This window comes from Schistocerca americana, chromosome 5 (assembly GCF_021461395.2).
Source record: "Schistocerca americana isolate TAMUIC-IGC-003095 chromosome 5, iqSchAmer2.1, whole genome shotgun sequence".
Lineage (NCBI taxonomy): Eukaryota > Metazoa > Arthropoda > Insecta > Orthoptera > Acrididae > Schistocerca > Schistocerca americana.
In genome coordinates this window covers 50,327,142-50,346,536 of record NC_060123.1, presented here as the reverse complement: position 1 = coordinate 50,346,536, position 19,395 = coordinate 50,327,142, and the positions used below count along the sequence as shown (strand labels likewise).

The window sequence follows — 19,395 nt, the reverse complement described above, 5'->3', positions numbered from 1 at the left end:
TGAGGCACTCCCGATTTGCCCCCGTCTCCGATGAACACCCGCCGTCGAGCACAACATACTGGGTTCTATTACTTAAGAAGTTTTCGAGCCAGTCACAGATCTGAGAGCTTATTGCGGATGCATGTACCTTTGTTAACAGTCTCCAGTGGGGTACGGTGCCGAATACTTTTCGGAAATCTAGAAATATGGAATCAGTCTGTTGCTCTTCATCCGTAGTTCGCAGTATATTATGTGAGCAAGCTGGGTTTCGCAGGAGCGATTCTTTCTAATACCGTGCTGATTCCTGGACATGACCTTTTCGGTGTATAGGAAATTTATTGTACTCAGAATTTGCTTTAGAATTCTGCAGCAAAGCGATGTTAGGATATTGGTCTGTTGATTTGCGGGTCCGTCCTCTTACCCTTCTTATAATACAACAGTCACGTGCACTTTTTTCTAGTCGCTTGGCACTTTGTGCTGATCGAGAGATTCGCGATAAATGCAAACTAAGTAAGGGGCCAGTGGCGTAGAGCACTCTTTCTAAAACCGAATTGGGTGGGATTCCTTCCGGACCTGGCGACTTACTTGTTTTCTCTTTCAGTTCTTTTTCTGCGCAGGGATGCTTATTGATCATCACCATCATCATCATATTAGCTTTTTCCCACGTCATGTGGGGTCGGCGTTCCTTTGCTGGATCCTTCTCTTCCATAAATGGCTATCCAATTCTTCTTCTCCGAGCCATCCTTTCTCCCGTAGGTCCCCTGCTACCTTGTCTTTCCATCTCAGTTTCGGTCTTCCTCTTCTCCTTGATCCTTCGTTTTCTAAGTCTTCAACTCTCCTCCCCGTGTAGTACTGCCCTCTTCTCTGCACATGCTCGTAGCACCTTAGCCTGCTTTCTTGGATCTTCTTCCCTACGTACCCCACTTTCACTGTTCCCCTGATGTACTCATTCCTTAGTCTATCCTTTCGTGTCACCCCCCTCACCCACCTTCCGTCTTTTTCTCTTGGGCTTTTGTGATTGGCCAAGTTTCTGCCCTGTACAGCATCGCAGGCCTCACCACAGACTTGTAAAGCTTCCCTTTCATTCTGCAGCTAACCCTCTTATCACACAATACTCCGCTCAGTTTCCTCCAGTTTATCCATCCACTATTTATCCTTTGCTGTATTTCGGCCTCCAGTCCTCCATCACTTTGCATGTAAGAGCCTAGGTATTTAAATTTCTTTACCAGCGTCAGTTGTTCTCCTTGCAGGTTAATATACAGGTCTTTGGTATCCTTTGTACACATATACTCTGTTTTCACCCTGTTAATTCTCATTCCCCTTTCCTATAGAGCTTTTCTCCACTGTTCAAGCTTGCCTTGAAGTGCCTCCTGGGTGGGTTCACACATTACAACATCCGGATGCTTATTAATATGTTATCCATATTAGACTATGAACGATGATCAAACGACGGTACTTTTGTACGATTGTCCTGCGTGAACGATTTCTTAAACGTGGAATTTAAAACTTCGGCCTTCGTTTTGCTATCTTCTACTGCCGAACCAGAATGGTCAACGAAAGAACGAGTGACTGAGTGAAAGCCTTAGAATCTCTTACTGATTTTACGTAGGACCAAGATTTTGTCGGGTTCTGCGCCAGATCTTTAGCCAAGGTACGACGGTGTAGTAGTTGTATGCTTCTCACACAGACCTTTTCACAGATGCACGAATCTCTACTATTGTAAGTGGGCTGCTTCTGTGTTGGCAGCGCTGTGTAGCGCTTTGCATTGGATCTCTGACTGCGCTTTCTTTGTAAGAGACTCTGTGGCTGGTCGGACTCGTTGGAAGTTAATCGCCAGTACTGTTGGGCAGTTGGAAGTTTGTCGCCAGTAGTGACGGAAGTACTGTTGAGCAGTTGGAGGCGAACAGCCAGCAGTGATGGATGTTAGATGTGAGAAGTTGGCATTGATGGAGGGTAGAGGTTTGAAGTGTTAGCGTAGGCTAACGATCTGTACATGTTCGACTTGGAGACTGAATATTATTCATCATTATATACCTTTGTACTAGATGTCAATGACGATTTACATTCGTGTTTGAACTGGATGTCACATTATTAAGGTAAATATACATTATTTGGATTGCAACAAAATCTTTCCTTTGCTAACCACATGCCTACAAGTAGTTAGTGGCTTTAGTAGTTAGAATCTTTTATTTAGCTGGTAGTACTGACGCTCTCTGTATTGCAGTAATTCACGCAATGAAGATTTTTTTTGAGGTAAGTGCTTAATGAAATGTATAGGTTATTGTTAAAATTTCTTTTTAGTCAGCGCCATTCTTTTTAATTAATTATTTGAAGGCAGGTTGCAATTTTTTTGAGCAGTCAGATTGCGTTGCGCTAGAACATTGAGGGTCAGTGCTGACATGATAAGAAAAAGTAAAGAGAACGTAGGCTCAGTACGTTCAGTTTTACTCAGCTGTTTCAGAATCAGATAACTCAGAAGTTTCATCTTCTCAGTCATTCTGCAATTTAAGTAAAGACACACTCATTTAAACAAGGAAGATTCACTATCATCATTTGCGCGTCCTCTTTTGAACCGAGAGTGCAACAGCCTTTGCTTCTCCAGCATTTTCCGAATTTCGTTATTAAACCACGATGGGTCTTTTCCGTCGTTAATCCACTTACTAGACATCTTCTCCAGAGCACGTTGTACAAGCTGTTCAAATGTTGCCCATAATTACTCTATGGCCATCATTCTGGAACTAAATGATTGCAGTTCATTGTCTAAGAGTGATGTTAACAACTGCTTATCTGCTCTTTCTAGCAGAAACGCTGTCCTTGCCCTCTTGACCGATTTATTAACTTTCGTAATCATAGTCGCTATGGTGACATCATGATCACTAATTCCCATCTCTATACAGACGCCATCGATAAAGTCCGGCTGTTTGTAGGTTCAAGGTCCAAGATGCTTCAACTGCATGTTGGCTGCCGAATTAGCTGCTCAAGATAGTTTTCGGAAAACGTGTTCAAAAGTATTTTACAAGACTGACTGTCCCCTGCAACGAATCCCTACACGTCCCAGTCTACACTCGATGAGTTAAAGTTATCACTAACTTGTATTGCATAATCTGGGTATTTATGCACAACCGACCATAGACTTCCTTTGAATGATTCTAGAATTGTCATATTGGAGTCGGGTGGCCGGTAAAAACAGCCAACAACTAACTTCGTTTGACCCAGACCTCTTATGCGCCAACCACGTAACTTCACTATCACATGCAATTTCAAGCTCAGTAGAGACAATATTTCTGTCGAATGCAATGAACACTTCCCCTCCTGCGGCGTCTAATCTTTCTTACCGAAAAACATTCCAAGACTCGCTAAATATCTCAAAGTTTTTTACTTCGGGTTTTAGCCCGCTCTCAGTCCCAAGAATAATTTGAGATTGAGAACTTGTAAGTAGGCTGTTTATGTTTTCTTATTGGCAACGTTACGTAGCGCTCTGTATGAAAATCACTGGCTGTGCTGTGTGCAGTCTGTGGCTAGTTTGCATTGTTGTCTGCCATTGTAGTGTTGGGCTGTTGGCTGTTAACAGCGGGTAGCGTTGCGCAGTTGGAGGTGAGCCGTCAGCAGTGGTGGATGTGGGGAGAGAAATGGCGGAGTTTTGAAATTTGTAAGACTGGATGTCATGACTTTTGATGACTATTAAGGTAAATACATTGTTTGTTCTCTATTAAAATCTTTCATTTGCTAACTATGCCTATCAGTAGTTAGTGCCTTCCATAGTTTGAATCTTTTATTTAGCTGGCAGTAGTGGCGCTTGCTGCATTGCAGTAGTTCGAGTAACCAAGATTTTTGTGAGGTAAGTGATTTGTGAAACGTATAGGTTAATGTTAGTCAGGGCCATTCTTTTGTAGGGATTTTTGAAAGTCAGATTGCGTTGCGCTAAAAATATTGTGTGTCAGTTTAAGCACAGTAATGTATAATTTTTCTAAGGGGACGTTTCAAACTTTCCTGGCGGGCGGTAAATTTGGGAACTTTATTACGAATACTTCTACAATTTACTGATAAAATTTTTACAGTCGAACTTTCTTTGCACTGAACGCGGTCTGATTTCCCTATAGGCGTATCGACTGGCGAGTGTTCGTGTGATTACCTTAAACTGCAATCTTCCCTTAAAAAAACCATGTGCATTCCATAAGTATTATACTATCTGAGTAGCTGCTTCCTTTATGTAGTGCACCACTGACCTACCAAAGGGAGTCCTACAAATCGCCACTGGATAACGCAGATCCAGAAATTTGCAGCCGTCACAGAGACGACTGAGCCTTTGGTTGAGACGCTCCACTCAGCTCCAAACCAAAGGACTCTGATAAACACTGGAAACGATGCTGATGCCCGGGCGCGAGGCCAGCAGTCTTCACCATCTTTTCGCCACCCGCCTGTATGAACTGAGAATAGTCTCAGAACCCATGCAAAAGGCGTCGTTGGTGTCACATGAGCCACAACTTGCAGACCACGGAACCCTGTACGCTCGACAGCCGCAGGCAAGGCCGCCTCCACATCTCGGATGAGGCCTTCCGGCAGACATACCGAGTGCACATTGGCTTTTCTTCTAGCCCTGAACGCTATCTTCCTAAGGGTCTCCATAATGCATGTAACAGTGGATCTTCCAATAACTAGCAAATCCTTGCCCACGTGTTCCTGCTCGGACCTTGCTGAAGGAACGGCCACCTTTCACCTGAGCCCGTAGGGCCAGCCTCCACATTGCGCCCCCCCCCCCCCCCTCCCCGTCTCGAGCGACGCCAACGCTATACCACCCGCCACTCACCCTGCAGTTCCATCGCGTCGGGTGCACTATAAAGTGCGTCGGCACTAGAGCCCTTGCGCGACACAGCGACACCTGAGGTATCTCTTACGACGCTCCAAAATCTCCGTTTTTTCCGACTAAAAAACAATAAAGTAGAAAAAAATAGACCAAACCATCAGGAGAACAGTGAAGGAAATTCGGAGGGTAACAACAAATAACGAAAACTAGTGAGGTGGCCGTCATAACGGATCTTATTCGTCATGTGGAACATCATACGCGGTCGTATAGGCCTGTGGCTCCCAAACCTGTCGGGCGCGCCAGCCTGGAGTGGCGGGTAGGGGGGGGGGGGGGATGCGGGAGAGATGTAGAGATGTAAGGGGCGGGGGGGGGGGGGGGGGCAGCGGCTCACACAGCTCAGTAGGAAGCAGAAACGTGCTGACAAAAGTTTTACATTCTTATTAGAGTTAGTGAGTGTAATTTTTGTTTGAGTTGACAGCATCAGCTTTGCCTCGCGCACCGCGAAGTTATCGCTGAAAAAACGCATTCTTCAATCTGTTCTCTGCTTTCTTGACTGAGTATTACACTGTTGTGCTCAACTTTATTTCGCGTATATTTGAAAAATAAAAGGTCAATACCTGTCTTCTTTTGTGATAAATAATACATTTTCACTACCAAACAATTTTTAGGCTGCCCGATTTTGAAAACTGGTGAAGTGGAACACGTGTCCCACGAAAGTAATTAGGTCCACGTTTTCATGCGAGCCTAGAATTCTCAGAGGTAAATTCTTAATTCTAGAATAATTTCATCAGGATGGAAAGAATGCAAAAAATATAACAAAGTAGTACCAAAACATATTTTCGCTCTTAACAGTGAAAAACATGAATTATCGCACATAAGTTTTCAAAATAACGTTTGGAGATGGCTTTCAGATTATACGAAGTATTCTGGGGAATTTACGTCCTCCACAAATTATGTACAAACCAGCAGAATTGCTGTTGTCTAACTGTCCGTTTATTGAGACCCATTTTTTCTACGGTGTTACTCAAACTGTGCGTTGACCAAGCTGTGACAGCAACTAAAAAGTAATGTGGCAAGAGAATTAAAATTCAGGAAGAAGAAATAAGAACTTTAAGATTTGTCGCTTACTTTGTAATTCCGGCAAAAGGACTTGGAAGAACTGGCAAAAGACTTGATGAAATGGGTAGTGTCTTCAAAAGTTGTTAAAAGATGAACATCAAGAAAAGCAAAACAGGAGTAATGGAATGTAGTTGAATTACATCAGACAATCCAGGGGAACTACATTAGGAAATGAGACACTAAAGTATTTGATGACTACTGCTATTTGAGCAGCAAAATAACTGATAATGAGCGAAATAGGCTAGCATAGAAGAATGCTGAAAGTTAGATGAATACATCGAATAACAAATGAGGAGATACCGAACCGAGTTGGAGAAAATAAATTTGCGGCACAGTTTGACTAAAGGAAAGGGTTTGCTCGTAGACAAGGAATTGTCAGTTTGGTAAGGGAAACAAGTATTTGGGGGGGGGGGGGGGGGGGGAATACTGTAGATGGAGATCAAGAGAATACAGTAATCAGGTTCCAATAGGTGCAAGTTGCACCAGTTACGCAGAGATGAAAAGAAAGATCAGAAATTTGTTAACAGAGTTTATTATGAAATAGGGATTGTAAATGGATTTCACATTTAATCCTTTCAAGTCAGCATTTCTTTTCAATTCTATTTACTTAGTTTTTTGTCAGTAACAATGATATACATTTCTGAAATTCGTGCAAACAGGTGGTACAAAAGTCTTTTTGTCTTTTTCTGTTGCTGGTGTGTGTGTGTGTGTGTGTGTGTGTGTGTGTGTGTGTACCTGCGTTGTATCAGCACCGTAATACATCAGTTGTAAATGTTATTCAAAGGGCAGATAGGATCTGTGTTATTAAGGAATATTCTCCAAAGCACCCTTTAGTATCAGGCCGTTGTTTATCCCAATCACAGTCAAAACTACAGGATCATTTAGAATTAGAAGCATTTAAATGAAGTCAATTATAGTTTATTCTGTCTAATCACGCTCATTGGTGGTAGAAAAGAACAAAAAGATTTATGTGATATTTACGCGGTCATATTTAAACAACAGTGAGAGCGGAGAGTTACAGGTCAGTTTATTCCCATCGCACAGCAAGGAGATTACAATTTCTTGCTCATCTTCAGATGGTATATGGTGTTTGTGTACGACATTTTCATGAAATTACTGAACTGCATTATGTAAGCTCATGAAAATGATAATTGACGTTATATAAATCAGTTACAGAACCTCAAAATTGGCAAGAAATGCTCGTTGCATTTGAATTAAAAAAGAAATTGATCAGAGCAAATTTGACTTGTTGCTGCCTTTTCTAAGTATTCTGTGTTCTCTGTAAATCGTGAAAAATGAGTACGAAAATAAAATATGTTGAAATATTTGTTTTTTAGGCATCTCACAAAGATAACTCACAGGTATCTCCAGACCGCAAACCTTCAAAAATAGAATGTGTGGAAAGACATACAGAATAAATTCTTCTATTACGATTTACAAGCGACGCAAATGCCTTGCATGATTTTCATTACCTGAGAATCATTTCGCTTGATGACTACGAATCACGGGGATGGCTGGAAAACTTGAAGCTGTCCTGAAAAGAAAAACAAGACCACTATGTTAGCTAAATTTGATTAAGAAGCAACAGGAAATTAGCAAACTCTTGAGAATCTGTGTACATTATATTACGTTTTCTTTCTTGGTCGCGTAGATGAGCTAAAGCCAACTGAAACTTGCCCCCCTTCTAACAGCCCCCCTTCTAACAGCCGTGTACCGCAAGTCTCTAGAGGAACGGAGGGTTCCAAATGATTGGAAAAGAGCACAGATAGTCCCAGTCTTCAAGAAGGGTCGTCGAGCAGATGCGCAAAACTATAGACCTATATCTCTTACGTCGATCTCTTATAGAATTTTAGAACATGTTTTTTGCTCGCGTATCATGTCATTTCTGGAAACCCAGAATCTACTATGTAGGAATCAACATGGATTCCGGAAACAGCGATCGTGTGAGACCCAACTCGCCTTATTTGTTCATGAGACCCAGAAAATATTAGATACAGGCTCCCAGGTAGATGCTATTTTTCTTGACTTCCGGAAGGCGTTCGATACAGTTCCGCACTGTCGCCTGATAAACAAAGTAAGAGCCTACGGAATATCAGACCAGCTGTGTGGCTGGATTGAAGAGTTTTTAGCAAACAGAACACAGCATGTTGTTATCAATGGAGAGACGTCTACAGACGTTAAAGTAACCTCTGGCGTGCCACAGGGGAGTGTTATGGGACCATTGCTTTTCACAATATATATAAATGACTTAGTAGATAGTGTCGGAAGTTCCATGCGGCTTTTCGCGGATGATGCTGTAGTATACAGAGAAGTTGCTGCATTAGAAAATTGTAGCGAAATACAGGAAGATCTGCAGCGGATAGGCACTTGGTGCAGGGAGTGGCAACTGACCCTTAACATAGACAAATGTAATGTATTGCGAATACATAGAAAGAAGGATCCTTTATTGTATGATTATATGATAGCGGAACAAACACTGGTAGCAGTTACTTCTGTAAAATATCTGGGAGTATGCGTACGGGACGATTTGAAGTGGAATGGTCATATAAAATTAATTGTTGGTAAGGCGGGTACCAGGTTGAGATTCATTGGGAGAGTGCTTAGAAAATGTAGTCCATCAACAAAGGAGGTGGCTTACAAAACACTCGTTCGACCTATACTTGAGTATTGCTCATCAGTGTGGGATCCGTACCAGGTCGGGTTGACGGAGGAGATAGAGAAGATCCAAAGAAGAGCGGCGCGTTTCGTCACCGGGTTATTTGGTAACCGTGATAGCGTTACGGAGATGTTTAATAAACTCAAGTGGCAGACTCTGCAAGAGAGGCGCTCTGCATCGCGGTGTAGCTTGCTGTCCAGGTTTCGAGAGGGTGCGTTTCTGGATGAGGTATCGAATATATTGCTTCCCCCTACTTATACCTCCCGAGGAGATCACGAATGTAAAATTAGAGAGATTAGAGCGCGCACGGAGGCTTTCAGACAGTCGTTCTTCCCGCGAACCATACGCGACTGGAACAGGAAAGGGAGGTAATGACAGTGGCACGTAAAGTGCCCTCCGCCACACACCGTTGGGTGGCTTGCGGAGTATCAATGTAGATGTAGATGTAGATGTAGAAATTCAAGACTCTGGGAGTTATCTGTGGCTTAGCATATCTGCCAGCCTAGATATGCCTCTAAGTACATTTAAAAAGTGTGGAGCGTCGGCAGGATGTTTGGGAGGACCCTAAGAAACAGAAGATGAAGTGTGGGTAGTTTACGTTACAGGAAGCAGCTCCAGGGAGGAAAAGCAAAGAACGAAGATTAGGAACTGATGCTCCGTTGAGAGGCAAAGCAGGAGCTCGGATTCAGGGAGGGCAATCAGTCGTGTCTTTATCATAGGATCATCGCGACGTTTGGCTTTAGTGATACAGGGAAACACGAGGCCCTGGACGAACGGACGAGGACATTAAACGCCGTCCTCCCAAAAGCGGATCCAGTGTGTTATCCACTGTAGCATCTCGCTCGATGCAGAAATTGAAGTAATGTATTTGGAAGTAGCGTGAAAAAAGATTTTAATGTTATTGTTGCTCATGTTGTTGTTGTGGTCTTCAGCCTAAACACTGGTTTGATGCAGCTCTCCGCGCTACTTTATCCTTTACAAGCCTATTCATCTCCGGGTAACTACTGCAACGTACAACCCAACACGCTTACTGTATTCATCTCTTGGCCGTCCCCCCCCCCCCCCCCCTTCCCTTTCTGCAATATTTACTCCTCACACATCCTTCCAGTAATAAACTGGACATCCCCTGATATCTTAGAATGGGTCCTATCAATTTATCCTTTCTCTTAGTCAAGTTATGCTACTAATTTCTTTCCTTCCCAATTCTATTCAGTACCTCTTCATTGATTATATGATCTACCAATCTGATCTCTAGCGTACTTCTGAGCACCACATTTCAAAAGCTTCCAGTCTCCTCTCGCCTGAACTCTTTTTCGTCCACATTTCACTTCAATATTAAGCTTCACTCCTGATAGATACCTCCAGAAAAGATTTCATAAACTTAAAACTATATTCGACGTTAACAAATTCCTCTTCCCATTGTTAGTCTACGGTTTAATTCCTCTCTACTCCATCCATCTTCAGTTATACTACTTTTAGTGTCTCGCTTTCTAATCCAATTCTCACAGGATCGCCTGATTTAATTCGACTACATGCCATTACTCTTGTTTTGCTTTTGTTGGCGGCCATCTTGTGTTCTCCCTTCAAGATACTGTCCATTCCATACAGCTGCTCTTCCAAGTCCTTTGCCGTCTTTGACAGAATTACAATGTTAACGATAAACCGCAAAGTTTTTATTTTTCTCCATGAACTTTAACTACTTCTCCATTGTTTCTTTGGTTTCCTTCACTGTTTGCTCAGTGTGCAGATTGAATAACATCCGGGATCGGCTACAACCCTGTTTCACTCCCTTCTCAACCACTGCTTTCTCTTTATGTCACTCGACTTTTGTAAGTGCAGGCTTGTTTCTGTACAATTTGTACATCACCTTTCGCTTTCAGTTTTTACCCAACCTACGACACTTCCAAAGAGGATATTCCAGTTAACATTGTCAAAAGATTTCCCCAAATCTATGAAAGCGATAAACGTAGATTTACCTTTCCTTAAACCATCTTCTAAGCGACGTAGTAGCCTCATGTGATCCTACATTTCTTCGGATTCCAAACTTATCTTCCCCTAGGTCGACTTCTGCTAGTTTTTCCATTCTTCCGTGAATAACTCATGTTAGTACCTTGCAATCAAGACGTACTAAACGGATCGTTTCGTAATATCTACACCTATCAGCACGTGCTTTCTTTGGAATTATTACGTTCTTCGTGAAGTCTGAGGGTATTTCGCCTGTCTTGTACATCTTGCACGTCAGGTGGAATGGTTTTATTCTGTCTGTCTCATCCAAGGTATCAGTAGCTCTGAGGGGATGTCGTCTACTGCAGGGGCCTTGTTTCAACTTTCAAGGGCGCTGTCAAATTCTTCTTACACTATTATATCTCCTACCTCATCTTCTAGTTGGTAGGACATGTTTTGAGGCATCGAGGGATCACAAATTTAGCATTGGAGGGCACCGTGGAGGGTAAAAATCGTAGAGGGAGACCAAGAGATGAATACACTAAGCAGATTCAGAAGGATGTAGGTTGCAGTAGGTACTGGGAGATGAAGAAGCTTGCACAGGATAGAGTAGCATGGAGAGCTGCATCAAACCAGTCTCAGGACTGCAGACCACAACAACAACAACCTCATCTTCTCTTACTCCCTCATCTCTCTTTATGATATTGTCCTCAAGGCTGTTTCCCCTATATACCTTCTATAAATTCCTTCCACCTATTATCTTTCCCTTCTTTGTTTAGTACTGGTTTTCCATCTGAGCACTCGATATTCGTACAGCTGCTTTTTGTTCCTCTAAGTCTAAACCCCCCATGAACCATGGACCTTGCCGTTGGTGGGGAGGCTTGCGTGCCTCAGCGATACAGATAGCCGTACCGTAGGTGCAACCACAACGGAGGGGTATCTGTTGAGAGACCAGACAAATGTGTGGTTCCTGAAGAGGGGCAGCAGCCTTTTCAGTAGTTTCGGGGGCAACAGTCTGGATGATTGACTGATCTGGCCTTGTAACATTAACCAAAACGGCCTTGCTGTGCTGGTACTGCGAACGGCTGAAAGCAACGGGAAACTACGGCCGTAATTTTTCCCGAGGGCATGAAGCTTTACTGTATGATTAAATGATGATGGCGTCCTCTTGGGTAAAATATTCCGGAGGTAAAATAGTCCCCCATTCGGATCTCCGGGCGGGGACTACTCAGGAGGACGTCGTTATCAGGAGAAAGAAAACTGGCGTTCTACGGATCGGAGCGTGGAATGTCATATCCCTCAATCGGGCAGGTAGGTTAGAAAATTTAAAAAGGGAAGTGGATAGGTTAAAGTTAGATATAGTGGGAATTAGTGAAGTTCGGTGGCAGGAGGAACAAGACTTTTCGTCAGGCCAATACAGGGTTATAAATACAAAATCAAAACGGGGAAATGCAGGAGTAGGTTTAATAATGAATGAAAAAAATAGGAGTGCGGGTAAGCTACTACAAACAGCATAGTGAACGCATTATTGTGGCCAAGATAGACACGAAGCCCACGCCTACCACAATAGTACAAGTTTATATGCCAACTAGCTCTGCAGATGACGAAGAAATTGAAGAAATGTATGATGAAATAGAAGAAATTATTCAGATAGTGAAGGGAGACGAAAATTTAATAGTCATGGGTGACTGGAATTCGGTTGTAGGAAAAGGAAGAGATGTAAACATAGTAGGTGAATATGGATTGGGTGGAAGAAATGAAAGAGGAAGCCGTCTGGTAGAATTTTGCACAGAGCACAACTTAATGATAGCTAACACTTGGTTCAAGAATCATAAAAGAAGGTTGTATACATGGAAGAAGCCTGGAGATACTGACAGGTTTCAGATAGATTATATAATGGTAAGACAGAGATTTAGGAACCAGGTTTTAAATTGTAAGACACTTCCAGGGACAGATGTGGACTCTGACCACAATCTATTGGTTATGAACTGTAGATTAAAACTGAAGAAACTGCAAAAAGGTGGGAATTTAAGGAGATGGGACCTGGATAAACTGAAAGAACCAGAGGTTTTACAGAGTTTCAAGGAGAGCATAAGGGAACAATTGACAGGAATGGGGGAAAGAAATACAGTAGAAGAAGAATGGGTAGCTTTGAGGGATGAAGTAGTGAAGGCAGCAGAGGATAAAGTAGGTAAAAAGACGAGGGCTAGTAGAAATCCTTGGGTAACAGAAGAAATATTGAACTTAATTGATCAAAGGAGAAAATATAAAAATGCAGTAAATGAAGCAGGCAAAAAGGAATACAAACGTCTCAAAAATGAGATCGACAGGAAGTGAAAAATGGCTAAGCAGGGATGGCTAGAGGACAAATGTAAGGCTGTAGAAGCTTGTCTCACCCAGGGGCAAGATAGACACTGCCTACAGGAAAATTAAAGAGACCTTTGGAGAAAAGAGAACCACTTGCATGAATATCAAGAGCTCAGATGGAAACCCAGTTCTAAGCAAAGAAGGGAAAGCAGAAAGGTGGAAGGAGTATATAGAGGGTCTATACAAGGGCGATGTACTTGAGGACAATATTATGGAAATGGAAGAGGATGTAGATGAAGATGAAATGGGGGATATGATACTGCGTGAAGAGTTTGACAGAGCACTGAGAGACCTGAGTCGAAACAAGGCCCCGGGAGTAGACAACATTCCATTAGAACTACTGACAGCCTCGGGAGAGCCAGTCCTGACAAAACTCTACCATCTGGTGAGCAAGATATATGAGCGAGCGAAATACCCTCAGACTTCAAGAAGAATATAATAATTCCAATCCCAAAGAAAGCAGGTGTTGACAGATGTGAAAATTACCGAACTATCAGTTTAATAAGTCACGGCTGCAAAATACTAACACGAATTCTTACAGACGAATGGAAAAACTGGTAGAAGCCGACCTTGGGGAAGATCAGTTTGGATTCCGTAGAAATATAGGAACACGTGAGGCAATATTGACGCCACGACTTATCTTAGAAGCTAGATTAAGGAAAGGCAAACCTACGTTTCTAGCATTTGTAGACTTAGAGAGGATATAAAATGTAGGCTGGCAATGGCAAGGAAAGCGTTTCTGAAGAAGAGAAATTTGTTAACATCCAGTATTGATTTAAGTGTCAGGAAGTCATTTCTGAAAGTATTCGTATGGAGTGTAGCCATGTATGGAAGTGAAACATGGATGATAAATAATTTGGACAAGAAGAGAATAGAAGCTTTCGAAATTTGGTGCTACAGAAGAACGCTGAAGATTAGATGGGTAGATCACATAACTAATTGAATAGGATTGGGGAGAAGAGAAATTTGTGGCACAACTTGACTAGTAGAAGGGATCGGTTGGTAGGACATGTTCTGAGGCATCAAGGGATCACCAATTTAGTATTGGAGGGCAGCATGGAGGGTAAAAATCGTAGAGGGAGACCAAGAGATGAATTAACTAAGCGGATTCAGAAGGATGTAGGTTGCAGTAGGTACTGGGAGATGAAGCAGCTTGCACAGGATAGAGTAGCATGGAGAGCTGCATCAAAGCAGTCTCAGGACTGAAGACCACAACAACAACAAGTCTAAACGGCTCTTTAGTGTGGCTGTTGGAGGTGGCTGCCTTTCCCCTAGTTATAGATGGTTTTATATTCTGATATTTGCCCTTTGGCCTTTCCTGTGCAACCATTTTGCACTGCCTGTCAATCTCAATTTTTCGACGAATGTATACCCTGTCGCCTGCTTCCTTTGTTAGATTTTTATATTTTCTCCTTATATCATTTGAATTTAATTTCTCCTGTGGAATCCAAGGATTTCTGCCAAGCTTTGCCTTTTTACTTATTTGATTCTGTGTTACCTTCATCATTTCATCTAGCTAAGCTGTCTATTTGACCTCTACTTCATTTCTTCCCCCTGTTTCAGTCATTCTTGGCCTAATGCTCCTAAAACTTTCAATTATCTCTGGGTCTTTCAACTTGTACAGGTCCCATCTCCTTAATTTCCTACTGTTTTGCAATGTCTTCGCTTTTAGTCTCCAGTTCATAACCAATTATCACACATTCTTTGAATCTCTTCATCACCTGCAGTGCTAGCTGGTATACAAATTTGTACTACTATGGTGGGTGTTGGCTTCGTGTCTATCTTAGCTACGATAATACGTTCACTATGCTGTTCTTAGTAGCTTACCTGAATTCCTATTTCTTATTCATTATTACACCTACTCCTGCATTACCCCTCTTTATTCTTGTATTTACAATCAGGTGACGAGAAGATCTGTTTATCCTTCCACCAGACTTCAGTAGTCCTCAGTATTTTTAACATCAATCCACCCATTACTCTTTCTAAATTTTCCAACCTGCGTGCCCGATTAAGGGATCTAACAATCCATGCTCCAACCCACAGAACACCAGTTTTATTTTTCCTGAAGACGAGATTCTCCTGAATTCTCCCCACGCAGAGATCTGAATAGGGGACTATATTATTTCCGAAATGTTTACCCAAGTGGATGCCTTCATCATTTAATCACACAGTCCTCGGGAAAAATAACGGATGTAGTTTCTGCTTGCTTTTAGCCTTTCGCAGTATAAGCACAGCAGAGCCATGGTGGTTGATGTAACAAAACAACATTAGTCAATCAAACAGACTGTTGCCCATGGAGCTGTTGAAAAGGCTTCTTGCCCATTTTTCAGGGAGCACAATTTTTCCTGGCTTCTCAACAGATACCCCTCCGATGTGGTTGCACCTACGGTATGCATATCTGTATCACTGAGGAGCACAGACAATGCCACTAAGGCATGGGCCTTGGTTCGCTGTAGAACTTGTCCATTACACTGGTGTCCAAAGTTAAAGAAATAAACGGAAATTTTGCAAGTCTGTCTTTATTTTTCCACAAAACAGTATACAGGGGTGATAGTAAAGTAGAAACAATGTGAAGAACACACAACGCAAACAAATGCAACATACATAACGTTAGACAAAAATGTACTTCGTTTTTTCCAACTTAACGGATTTGCACACGCATTCCGACAACTGGTCAATGTGCTCAGTATGGAGTATGACAACCTCTGGCATTAAACCGGCCTGATAATAACGGGACATGCTGTGACTGATGTCATCAATCTCTTGTTGAGGCAATAACGCCCCTTCTTCCTGCAGAGCTGCTAGAAAGTCTTGGAGTGTGGTTGGTGGATGCTGACGTGATGTAACTCGTCTCCTTGGTGCAACCCAGACAGGCACTATGGAATTCCAATCGTCATGTGTGCAACATCTTCCGTTCCCAAGAAGACATTGTCCACCGACGCTCTAAGAGGTCGAGCATTATCGTCCATCAATACGAAATCTGGATCCACAGCACCTCACAACAACTGCACATGAGGTCCCAAGGTCTCGTATCGATACCTGACAGCAGTTAAACCTTGCCGATTCATCCGTTCAGTTTCATGAAGACGTGTTTGAGTGGACAACATAATTCCTGCCCATACCGCTAGGGGTCATCCTCGACTCCGGTCTCTTTCCATACAGTTTGGGTCCCGAAATCGTGTTCCACGCTCCCTCCAGATCCGAATCCTCGAGAACCACTCTCCAGATCAAATCAGGACTCATTTGTAAAAAGAACATCGGTCCACTGATCGACCGCCCAGGTGGCACTTTGGCGACCCCTCTTTAGACGTTCCCTTCTGTGAAGACGTGTCAGAGATATACGTACTGCAGGTCTTCGACAATAAGGGCCACTCTGCCGAAGCCTTCTGCACACCGTTTGCGCCGACACTGCGAGGTCAGATGCCAGTTGCCGTGAAGTGCTAAGGCCGTCCCGTCGTGCCCTTACAGCTAATTAAAGGTCGTCTCCTCTGACGTCACACGTGGTCGGCCCTGCCCCTGTTTTCGGGATACCGTTTCGGTCTCTATAAACTGCCGCCACAGTTCTGCTTCCATTCTTCCTATGGCCCCCCGCCGCAGACAGTCTGGTAGGCGTCTTCTCTGTACCATACTGCACCGTCTGTGATCATGTTTACAGCGACTGTGGATGAGCGACTAGCCGGCAAACACCACCCCGTTTGATAGGTGCCCTGACGTCAGCGATGGCGTGGTTGTCCGTGGACCACGCCATCTTCCGTGCAGAACACCATCGTACGTGCATCTGTTGACAGTTTGTATATATCGTGAATTAGACATAGGATGGGGAAACAGTGGTCTGTTGATTTAATTTCGGACACCAGTTTAGTTGTGATATAGGCAGTATAAAAGCTGTTGCCTATATTACAACTAATTATAAACCTTTTTTAAAATGCAGACACGTCACGTATGCTATGTACATCGAAAATGAGAAACGAAATATTTCCATCACGCTATTAATAATGGTGTATATCTTACTCCACATTAAACAATTTTTGTGACTGAAACGAAAATTTCTCTTTGTAACATACGGTAGCAACTCTTCCAATGAAACGTAGTTTATCTCTTCAATGTAAATTACACAGAATTTTATTTCAATCCCATTAATCATCTGCTGATATCTTTTGACTGTTTTCTGACGAAATACGACATCCATCAGACGAACAGGCTCTTCGGATTATTAATCACAATTTCATACGTAGCTAAAAAAATCGTATTGACTGATGAGCAACGTTCTCGACAGCATCTCCAGTCATATGTTGCATTTTCAGTTTACGACCTTCATTTCACTCCAAAGTTTGCTGTCGATCATTACAGATTAGTAGTTGTCGACAATGTTACTCATCCATTGTTGCTCTTGTAGCCTATTGTTCGTATAACACCAATAAATACATCTAAGCCCTTGTTGATTGACTGGCGAACCTATGGTTCAAATGGCTCTGAGAACTACGCGACTTAACTTTTGAGGTCATCAGTCACCTAGAACTTAGAACTAATTAAACCTAACTAACCTAAGGACATCACACACATCCATTCCCGAGGCAGGATTCGAACCTGCGACCGTAACGGTCGCTCGGGGTCCAGACTGTAGCGCCTAGAACCGTACGGCCACTCCGGCCGGCACTGGCGAACCTATATGGGAGAAGCTTCACCCCGTGAGGATATGAAGCACGAAATTTTAAAATGGCGAAAGCATAGAAATAAAACATAAGATAATAAATTTTTGAAATTATTTCTGCAACCGGAATGAAATGCAAAGATGAAAGTAGGTAATAAAAGTTACAAGACTGAAACGAAAACGGCAGCAGCAATTAAACCGGAGAGGGTGTAATATTTAAGAGGGAAACTTTTTGAGGGGAAAACGTTGATGAAATGCAGTGTAATACCCAACGAACAGTTCAGAAAGGGTTATAGAGATAGAAATCCGGATCACAGCAATGCTGCTGATTTTAAAACCAACTTTCTTGTATTACCCTTGCCATTTCACCACTTCAATGCTTCCTGGTTTATGGTTACTTGTTAATTTCTTCAACAGTGGCAACTTGATGGTACTGCGTAGCAATGGTCACCCAGGTGCATAGGAGTGATTGCGACTTGGAAGTAGCGGTCTCGAGTCCTGATGGTGAATGATATTGTAGTCACCAGTAACAGACCGACAATGAGAGTAAAATTGCCGGGGCACAATATGTTGTGACTTGGCAAGACAGCCAAGCCACTATGACCGGTAGCCGAAAGGCACGCGTTTAAGCTCACGCAGGCTGGCGTGACGTCTGGAACAGGTCAATGTAATTAATATAGCCAATAAGGTACGTTGCTGCTGGAACACTTAACTTTAATCCATAATTGGTGAACATCGGTCTGACGGTACAGGCATCACAAGATAAATAGCAATTGATAATGGCACCTTGCTAGGTCGTAGCAAATGACGTAGCTGAAGGCTATGCTAACTATCGCCTCGGCAAATGAGAGCGTAATTTGTCAGTGAACCATCACTAGCAAAGTCTGCTGTACAGCTGGGGCGAGTGCTAGGAAGACTCTCTAGACCTGCCGTGTGGCGGCGCTCGGTCTGCAATCACTAATAGTGGCGACACGCGGGTCCGACGTATACAAGCGGACCGCGGCCGATTTAAAGGCTACCACCTAGCAAGTGTGGTGTCTGGCGGTGACACCACACAATATATGATCGAACCAACGTGCGCCCATCTCCTGAGTTAAATTTTAAACGTCACTGCATTGTCTCATGGACGGAAAGCGAGTGACACTGTCAATGGAGACATGATTGTCGAAGAAGTTGACACAGTACTGCTTCTGTTCAGATATCCAATGTGTGTGTTCCGGAGTCGGGAGGTGGGGGAAGCGTACTTCGCTCTCCCGGCAGTCCGATACCACCGCTGTTGTGTTGTCTCGGTACCAACAATACTTTTGGGCTGCTTTAGCGGTAAAAACCTTAGCTATTCATCAGTAACTCAGGGAGGGAGGGGGAGGGGGAAAGGTGGGAGATGAGACACTCAACCCAAATGTAAGTGAGTTTGGGAAGAGTTTCATTGTCCACAGAAAGCTGCCTCAACGTCAGTGAGTTTTCCGAGATGTCCACAGCAACTTTTAACTGGAAATTAAAAGTAAAAGAAGCTCTTTCGTGGAGGCAGCATTAATCAGCGGAATGTAACCAATGGCAGTGGAAGAGTTTAGAACACCAGGGGAACACAACTTGGAGAAGAAAACACAGCAGGTTAGTAACCACACGATGTCTAATGTTCCAAGTGTAAACAGAGAAAATTTTATTTCAAGCGATTATTAATGGTCACGATGGTCTAGGGTAACGTTTTTGACTAGCCACCAAATCGCCTTGGATCCCTACATTCTGAATAAAAAAATCATCTGCATTAGCTGCCAAAGAGATCCGGCATAAAAGATCATCCTCGTTCTGCAATGGTTTTGTCAAAAGATGGTGCACAGTTTCAGGGCACTCTCTTGCCCTAGGAGTGGGAACCGT

General features: G+C 43.0%; 1 protein-coding gene across 4 annotated transcripts in view; it reads right to left on the bottom strand.

Moving 5' to 3' along the window:
* Positions 1-19,395, bottom strand: part of LOC124615611 (vesicular glutamate transporter 1-like) — a 141,371-nt gene that overhangs the window by 97,113 nt on the left and 24,863 nt on the right. For all 4 annotated transcript variants that reach the window (XM_047143609.1, XM_047143607.1, XM_047143608.1 and 1 more), the window contains exon 2: positions 7,375-7,436. In XM_047143609.1, the coding sequence (XP_046999565.1) occupies positions 7,375-7,385 (11 nt within the window). In that variant the 5' untranslated portion in view covers positions 7,386-7,436. The remainder of the gene's footprint in view (positions 1-7,374; positions 7,437-19,395) is intronic.